Here is a 9,709-nt window from a genome sequence, read left to right on the forward strand (position 1 = left end):
TGGTACTTTATGTACATTTATATCGGTGTCTTATGGTTTCAAACCTCCTTATATGATCCCAGGAGTCATCCAACATATTCAGATCATTTTATGAAAAAAAATATCAAAAATTGATGTGAAATCATGTATTATAGGCTTATAGCCTTCAATTTTGCATAATTTTTCACTTATTTTGACCCGAAAATAAAAATTGACGAGATGCTTACCATAAACCCTATTACACCCCGGGAGTTTATTTGGGTGGGTGCAACCATCCAATATGCCTATAAACAGCCAATTTACCCGTTCCAAACTTGCACCAATTTCATGAATTGAAGCCTACCACGGACATTTTTGACAATATAAAATGGTCATATATGGTTCCAAACGGCATTATATGACCCTAAGATGTATCTCATAGGGTCTTAAGACTTCGCCACCGGGCCCCGTAACCTCAAATATTCCTCCAAAACGCATGGATAATAGCCTTCATTTTAGAATTTTTTGACCTTTTTCGTCCGGAAAAAAAAAAAAAAAATTGCCTACATGTTTACCATGGTCCCTAAAACCCTCCGGGAGTCCTGTTGGGTAGGTGGAACCATTCAATTTGCCTTAAAACGGTCAATTTACCCGTTCGAAACTTGCACCGATTTCGTGAACTGAAGCCTACCACGGACATTTTTGACGACATATAATGGTTATATATGGTTCCAAACTTCATTATATGACCCTAAGATGTATCCCCTATGGTCCCAAGACTTTTCGCCACCAAGCTCCGTAACATCAAACATTGCTCAAAAAGAGTGGATAATAGCCTTCAATTTTGGAATTTTTTTGACCTTTTTTTAACCCGGAAATAAAAATTGCCGAGATGTTTACCATGGTCCCAAATACCCTCCGGTAGTCCGATTGGGTAAGCAGAACAATCTAATTTTCCTTAAAACGGTCAATTTACCCGTTCGAAACTTGCACCGATTTCGTGAACTAAAGCCGACTACGGACATTTTTGACAACATATAATGATCATAAATAGTTCGAACTTCATTATATGACCATAAGATGTATCCCCTAGGTTCTCAAGACTTTTCTTCACCAGACCCCGTATCCTCAAAAATTTCTCAAAAAGCGTGGATAATAAGCCTTCAATTTTGGAATTTTTTGACCTTTTTTCGTTCGAAAATAAAAATTACCGAGATGTATACCATGGTCCGTAATACCCGCCGGAGTCCAATTGGGTGGGTGGAACCATCTAATTTGCCTTAAAACGGTCAATTTACCCGTTCGAAACTCACTGATTTCGTGAACTAAAGCTTACCACAGACATTTTTGACAACATATAATGGTCATATGTAGTTCCAAATGACATTATATGACCCTAAGATGTATTCCCCAGGGTCTCAAGACTTTTCACCACCAGACCCCGTAAAATAATAAATTCCTTAAAAAACGTGGATAATAGCCTTCAATTTTGGAATTTTTTGACATTTTTCGCCCGAAAATAAAAATTACCGAGATGTATACCATGGTCTGTTATACCCACCGGGAGTCCAATTGGGTGGGTGGAACCATCTAATTTGCCTTCAAACGGTCAATTTACCCGTTCGAAACTTGCACCGATTTCGTGAACTAAAACCTACCATAGACATTTTTGACAACATATAATGGTCATATATTGTTTCAAACGGCATTATATGACCCTAAGATGTATCCCCTAGAGTCTCAAGACTTTTCGCCACTATGCCACATAACCTAAAAAAACGTGGATAACTTTCAATTTTGGAACTTTTTTTGTCCTTTTTTTTCGTCTGAAAATAAAATTGCCGAGATGTTTACCATAGTCCCTAATAACCTCTGGGAGTCCAATTAGGTGGGTGGAACCATCCAATTTCTCTTAAAACGGTCAATTTACCCGTTTGAAACTTGCATCGATTTCGTGAACTAAAGTCTACCACGAACATTTATGATAACATATGATGGTGATATATGGTTTCAAATGCCATTATATGACCCTAAGATGTATCTCCTAGGGTCTCTAGTATTTTCGCCACCGGGTCCCGTAACCTCAAAAATTCCTCACAAAGCGTGGATTCCATTTTGGAATTTTTTGACCTTTTTTTCGTCCGGAAATAAAAAATGCCGAGATGTTTACCATAGTCCTTAATACCCTCCGGGAGTCCAATTAGATGGGTGGAACCATCCAATTTGCCTTAAACCAGTCAATTTACCCGTTCGAATCTTGCACCGATAACGTGAACTGAAGCCTACCGCGGACATTTATGACAACATATAATGGTCATATATGGTTCCAAACAGCATTATATGACCCTAAGATGTATCTCCTAGGGGCTCAAGACTTTTCGCCACTAGGCCCCGTAACCTCAAAAATCTCTCAAAAAGCATGGATAAAGCCTTCAATTTTGGAAATTTTTCACCTTTTTTCTCCCGGAAATAAAAATTGTCAAGATGTTAACCATAGTCCCTAATATCCTCCGGGAGTCCAATTTGGTAGGTGGAACCATCTAGTTTGCCTTAAAACGATCAATTTACCCGTTCTAAACTTGCACCGATTTCGTGAACTGAAGCCTACCATGTACATTTATGACAACATATAATGGTCATATATGGTTCCAAACGACATTATATGACCCTAAGATGGATCTCCTAGGGTCTCAAGACTTTTCGCCATCAGGTCCCATAACCTCAAAATTTCCTCAAAAGCCGTGGATAATACCCTTAATTTTGGAATTTTTTGACCTTTTTCGTCTGGAATAAAAAATTGCCGAGATGTTTACCATGGTCTCTAATACCCTCTGGAAGTCCAATTGGATGGGTGGAACCATCCAATTTGCTTTAAATCGGTCAATTTACCCGTTCAAACTTGCACCGATTTCGTGAATTGAAGCCTACCACGGACATTTTTCACTACATATTGTGGTCATATATGGTTCCAAACTTCATTATATGACCATAAAATGTATCACCTATGGTCTCAAGACTTTTCGCCACTGGCCCGTAACATCAAAAATTCTTTAAAAAGCGTGGATAAGCTTTCTATTTTGAAAATTTTTGACCTTTTTTCGTCCGGAAATAAATTTTTTGCCAAGATGTTCAACATGGTCCCTTATATCCTCCGGGAGTCCAATTGGGTGGGTGAAACAATCCAATTTGCCTTAAATTGGTCAGTTTACTCTTTTTCGCACACGCTTCTTGTATTGGCTATAAGCTTTGTATTATTTAACAAGGAAATTATTTTCACACTTGTAATGAGTTTGATATTATGCGTCGATACTTGCGACAGTATAGTTGTATTGCACTACTGCTTGTACAGAGTTGTACAAAAAGTTTGATGCATACGAAGTAAAAAAAAAAAATATAGGAAATATTGTAAATAATAATTTCAACTTTGTCCCATTTTCTATTAATAATCCCAACTTTAGATTATTCTGGAATAATCCCAACTTTAGGGGTTGTCTACTTTCTTCAATCCCAAACCGGTCAATAAAAGTCAATAATCTGCTATTACAAGTAAAATAAATATAAAAATTGTAACACTTTGATTTGTACAGTTGTACTCCGTATAAGTATAATAGTATCAGGATAGAAAGTAAATTTTCATTTCGAAGAAGACATTCTAACCTTATATGCAAGAATAGGGTACTCCACTAAAACAAAAGAGAGTAATAACTCAATGATCTCCATTATTGGTATATAATCCTATCAAATAATTCACAATCGGTCAAATGAGGAAGAAAAAGGGCGAGTAATAGTCCAACTATTGAGTTACACCCATAAGATTCGAAGAAGCTAAAGATGTTTGATGTTTCCTCTATCACCATTCCTTCCAAATGCATAATGCCATGGACTGGTTTCAAATCATGATCTACTCACAAACATTTGCATATGTTTGGTAAGTACCTTATGAAAATGAAAGATTATATTATAAGCCTACTAAACACGATTTCTTTCGCTACATCCACTAGAAACATGCTGCAAACTAATGGTGAAATTCATGGGCCAGCTTCGCTTCATTCAATGTAGCCATCCATCCATCCATCATCACCAATTCACCATTCACACCCTCGAGTTTAGAACTTATCCTTTTTACTAGGGTACTTCTACAGTTCTACGTTGTTTTATAAGTTTATATATAAAAAAAAACACCGTATTTGTATAATTGAACATCTACATGATTATTGAGAATGAACAAAGATCAATCAATCTTGACACATGTATTAAGTGTACACACTAACACACACGCGCTCATACACAGATATATAGCTCGGATTCTCTCTATACCTACTCATACTACACCCTAATAATTCGTTAGAAGTAAGTAGCTCTTTAATTTAAGTCAATGATTCTGATAATGGAAAAAAGATTAGTAGGTTAGCCCGGCCAATAATTAAAATAGGATTCTCTTAATAATAATAAGATCTTAATAATAATAAGATATAATATTAGCATTGTAGCTAGATCGAGTTGATGGTCTGATGGGCGAAGACGTGACATCCAATATGCATGAGGGCCTTGTCGTCCCATCACATACACATAAACATACATCCACATCCTTCCATAAAACTATATGCAAAGCATAACATATACTTAGAATTTAGTGCTTGTGACTTTGCAAAATTTCCATTCATACATGATTCTCCATCATTCTATGTCTTCTCGTTTCCTCTTCCGCGTTTATTAATTATATTACACTGATTAGCGGTTAGTAGTAGAAGTAAAGTCGTCTTCATTCCATTATTGTCATTAAAAATATATGTAATGTTTTGGATAAAGTTGCCATCCAGGGCCATTACAGGCCATACAGCTACTTGCCCCAACCCAACTTATTTTTTTTTTTTTTTTTTTTTTTTTATTTTCTTGACATTCTTATTGAAATAATCGAAATTTGGGGATGTGTTATCGATCTTATTGAACCCAACAAATCTGTAATTGCATGCAAACCTTCCTGCCCCCAAAAAATGTACTGTTTGCCAAAATAGTATATCTTGTGCAAGTGATCTAGTCCATCTACAAACAGCCAAATTGATCTATATACCTTTTTCCAAAAATGCTCCATAAATGGTTAAATAGCACTATCTTCATTTCTATTGGGCCATCCTAATTGACAAATTTAATGAACCATTAATATAATAATACCAAGTATAACTTGGGAGTAGTTTAGCAAACTATCAAAGGACTAAACTTATCAATAGTTTAAACTAACGTATGGTATGGTTCGAACTCAATGAACTTGTGACCTTCTTGTTACATTGACTCTTGAAACTATATCAAAGAGGCAACTCTCGTTAGAGCTCAAGGATTGATTAGATCAGATACTCTTATCATGAACACTAAATGTCAACATACTTCGTACAATCTACTATTCACAATTTATAATATACATGGAGAGCACAAAGTGTATGCTATATTGCTCTCAAGAGTACAGTGTAAAAAGGAGTATGAACTAATTGAACTTATTATAAACGTGAATTGAACTTGGTTAGCCTATGTTAGCCAATAACATTTTTTTTTAACAACTTATCTTGATTGAACTTATTTTCTTGAATATATGTACTTTTTGTTTACATAAAATTAAAGAAAACAAACATAAAATTAAAGAAAACAAGGCAGTCTGGTAGACTAATACAATGCGTATTATTGTTACTAACTTACTTTGTATGAGATCGATGTAACCTCTAATTGTTATACAAAGTATAAAATCATACTAAACATAAAAAAATTATCAAAGTATCCCAGTAAACATGGAGATTTGGCTTCCATTACTGCAACAATATGTCCACATTGGGCTGCACAACATATTGGTAAAAACATTTGGGGAGTAACTGGCCAAGTTGTTAGACAAAAAAATGATGACCAATATGCACTGTTACCAAATTTCCTTCACTTTCACGTAAAGCGGTTCGGCTGATAGAAGAAGAATGTTGTTGTGCGATCCAAGATTTATCCATTGTATATATCCTCTTGTCTACAAGCACCCTTCTATCAACATTTTAATACTAGGAATGACGGCCAAGCTAATACGGAGAATGCCCTAGAAATAGGTAGAAATATCCGACTTCAATGACATCTGTTATTTAGAAATACATAATTTTATCACACGGGTATGTTTGAAAGAATTTTTTTGAAATTGGATGACTTTGCGTACTCTGTATATATATAAAGGGAGTTATGATGACGTGTAATGAGTTGAAAATGGATTAAAGATATATACAATCTAAATTTGAATGTGAAAGAAATGTGATTATGTTACATTACCCAATCTTTCCTTATTTGTCTCACTATTCTTTGAAATATTTCATCAAATTTGTACTCGTATTCGTAAATTTGGATTGATAGAAGTATGTATATTTATCTTTGCTTATGGGTTCTCTCTTTAAGATTATGCATCTATAAGATAATTATTCAAATCAAATTAGCCTTTGTCAAGTCTAAACGTGGACTACGTAGTAAAAGTTTGGGTGGATGCTCAGCCAATGAGGTAGTAATGTAGGTTGTTCACGAATCATGCACCCCCATTGCCTGAATTTGATGCAATCACGGTTCACAATTCACATTTCTCACGCCCAATAAACCTTTGATTTATTACTACGAGTATTACATTATTTACATACTAGCACTCAGCATAACTATATACGAAGTATGTGATTCGATCGGTTAGCTTAGCACACCATCCAACAATCCCTTTTCTTTCATTACAATTAATTTTCTAAAAAATCCTAAATTAAATTACATATATTGCATTAAGGTGTATTTTGTTCACCTTAGAACTATAAGTTTTTAGGTTTAATTAGGGTTGATTAGGTCCAATCAAATATACACATAATATGAAAGTCAAGGCTAATCAAGTCTAATTCGATCTAATGCACTAAATTAAGTTCAAATAAGAACACATCCTTAATTACACAAAAACAATATCAATTTACTACAAAGTAAGAGTACCTTCTTTTCTTAATAGATGTATCTAACAACACGTGAACCTTGTTTTTTTGTTTAATTGACACGAGCTCAACACACCACAATTTTTCTTAGCCTGTTTTAGACACAACTCTCTAGAGCACGTAGTTTTGCTCCGCCCTATCCATGACCAACTCTAATCTCTTTATAAATAGAGACTATAGAGTGAGAAGTGTAATAATCAGCAAGTTGAGTGGCAAATCAGAAAACCTTATTCTATATAAAGTCCAACCCATTGCCACATCACTACCATCCAACTCACAACCAAAACACTTCTTCATTTCAGACTCAAACTCGAGAGAGCAGCAGAACAACTGAACAAAGCAACCCATCAACAACAACATGGCTATGGCATTTAAGATGGTAATACAATTTTCTCATCTTAATTATTTTGCTAATTCTAATTACTCTATTTTTACAAATTTCTAACATAAATTTAAATGCTAAAATTAAAATTAACAGGCAACAATGGGGATGAGAGTAACAGAGGAATGTAAGAACTCGTTCATGGAGATGAAGTGGAAGAAGGTACACCGCTACATCGTCTTTAAGATCGATGAAAAGTCTGGCGGATTCACCGTCGATAAGGTCGGCGCCGCCGGTGAAGGTTACGACGATCTCGCCGCCTCTCTTCCTGATGACGATTGCCGTTACGCCGTCTTTGATTTTGATTTTGTCACCGTCGATAACTGCCGCAAGAGCAAGATCTTCTTCATCGCTTGGTATTTACGCCACTCCCTCTCTTTTCTTTTTCTTTTTAATTCTTCTTAATTTTAATATCATAATTATAAATTTGCTGTAAAATAATTCATTAATAAAACGTCATACAACAATTTTATTCATTAAATTGTAGGGTAGTTAATGGGTGTCAAGTAGGATGGATTTTTTTTTTTTTTTTTTTTTTTTTTTTTTGAAGAAAGTAGGATGGATTTGATTCAAGTGAATTAAAATACTCTAATGAAAAGGGATAGTTTTGAAACTTTTGATTGCTTTATTGTATGCATTTATTTTGTTCATGAACAATTGAACACGTTAATTAAACCGTTCTTTTATGGTGTACATTTTTATTTAAAGGACGGTTTGTTTAACATGTGTCTATAACTCTACAAGCATATGCTAAGATGCTTTATAGAATAAAAAGAATGTGTGTTCATGAACCCATGTTTCTATGTAGTATAGATTCATTGATCACTTTCAGTTTTGACATATAACATTTATGAGGTTTATTAAAAGAATATATATATTTTTCGAGAGTAATAAAAATGGACAGAATTAAACTTATCTGATTATCATATTATTTTCAAACCAATTTCAATATCTACCATTTCTATTTATCAAATAAAATTAAAAATAAACCCATTACCGACAGTACCGAAAGTTAGCTCAAAAGCTTATATTATCATGATCAAGCACTTTGTGAAAACTACATTGCACTTTTTACCTTCCTCAACATTCTGTTTGTTTGTATACAAAATGACATAAATGGTCCTTAATGTTGTAATTAATTACGATTTCAGGGCACCATCAGCATCAAGAATTAGGGCAAAAATGTTGTATGCAACATCAAAGGAAGGAATAAGGAGAGCATTAGATGGAATTCATTACGAAGTCCAAGCAACCGAACCTAGTGAGATGGGGTTCGACATCATCAAGGATCGCGCTCATTAACTCTAATGTTAATCTTAACTGCCCCTCGAGAACTCGAGTTAATCCGAAGATGTTCTAATTTATGTGTCTTTCATTTGATAACCTTAGATTTAGATCAAAGGTAGTATAATTGGAGGAGCTTTAATTAATGTGTCTGCTAAGCTAGTTTTTGTTGCTCCCCTCCTTTGATCTTTTCTTGTTGTCTCTCTTTTTTGTTTTTTGTGGTACTTGAAATGATGCTAATCTTGTTGTATCTTGTATGTTAATCTTCTAATTTGGTAAATTAAAATAATTGAGGTGGGCACTTGTACTAATTAATCAAGTAATAAAATAGTAGTTTTAGCCATCTTTATTTGTTGTTGCACCATCCCACCTTGGATTTTATCCACCATTTTTGCTTTATTGTAACACAAATGATTCTTTTCTCTTTATAACTTTTTTATGATCAAAACGATTGTGATGTTTCACCCCAATTGGTAGAGCACATTAAAATAAAATTTATTGATTAAAAGAAAAAACATGAAGCCGTATAAGAAATTTGACCTTATTCTACCCAAGTTGAGGCACACTTCATTCAATTATCAATTTATCACCTACTAAGTCTAGAATCTAAATGGATGAGGTAGGGTCATTATATGTTATAATTGTAATTAGATGATAGGACCTATATAGATTATGATGAACTTGAATTGATATCAATTTGTGCTATTAGTAGATCTAGTGATGGTTCAATGCTAGGCTTTTTTTAGATGAATGTTCATGAGAAATTGAATTGATGTATGTGGCAAAAACATGTCGATATATTTAGAAAATCTAATATGTTGATTTTGTTGCACAAACATTTTAATGCAATTTAATACTTAGAATTAGAAATCAAAATCATTGCATGAGAAAGTTAATATAAACTTCTAAATCGCATTTGCATCAAATAACATTAGTATGATGTGCATGCTAATTCTACTTCTAGCCGGCTAGCCTAATCTTATTAATTAGGATCACTTCAACGTTCAAATAGCAATTGCGAATGGTTTAACCTAGCAAAAATCTCTATCCCTTTCAAGTTATAATTGTTGAGTTGTCCTATGCTCCAAGAGAATAACTTAAAAAAATTGTA

The 9,709-nt window shown here is 34.1% G+C and overlaps 1 protein-coding gene across 1 annotated transcript; it reads left to right on the forward strand.

The window, feature by feature from the left end:
* The first annotated feature begins 7,160 nt into the window (after positions 1-7,160).
* On the forward strand, positions 7,161-8,943 carry LOC145620222 (actin-depolymerizing factor 5-like). The gene is made up of 3 exons (XM_081674859.1): positions 7,161-7,311; positions 7,411-7,670; positions 8,466-8,943. The coding sequence occupies exons 1-3, from the start codon at positions 7,291-7,293 to the stop codon at positions 8,614-8,616; spliced, it is 432 nt and encodes a 143-aa protein (XP_081530985.1). The 5' UTR covers positions 7,161-7,290; the 3' UTR covers positions 8,617-8,943.
* The last annotated feature ends 766 nt before the right edge of the window (positions 8,944-9,709 follow it).

Source organism: Chenopodium album, chromosome 27 (genome assembly GCF_948465745.1).
Source record: "Chenopodium album chromosome 27, dcCheAlbu1.1, whole genome shotgun sequence".
In the NCBI taxonomy this organism is placed as follows: domain Eukaryota; kingdom Viridiplantae; phylum Streptophyta; class Magnoliopsida; order Caryophyllales; family Amaranthaceae; genus Chenopodium; species Chenopodium album.

Excerpts from the sequence above, each read along its gene's own strand:
- LOC145620222 (XM_081674859.1), top strand. The coding sequence starts at position 7,291 with ATGGCTATGGCATTTAAGATG. Across the intron at positions 7,312-7,410 it reads TGGCTATGGCATTTAAGATG|GCAACAATGGGGATGAGAGT; the intron begins GTAATACAATTT and ends TAAAATTAACAG. Across the intron at positions 7,671-8,465 it reads AAGATCTTCTTCATCGCTTG|GGCACCATCAGCATCAAGAA; the intron begins GTATTTACGCCA and ends TTACGATTTCAG.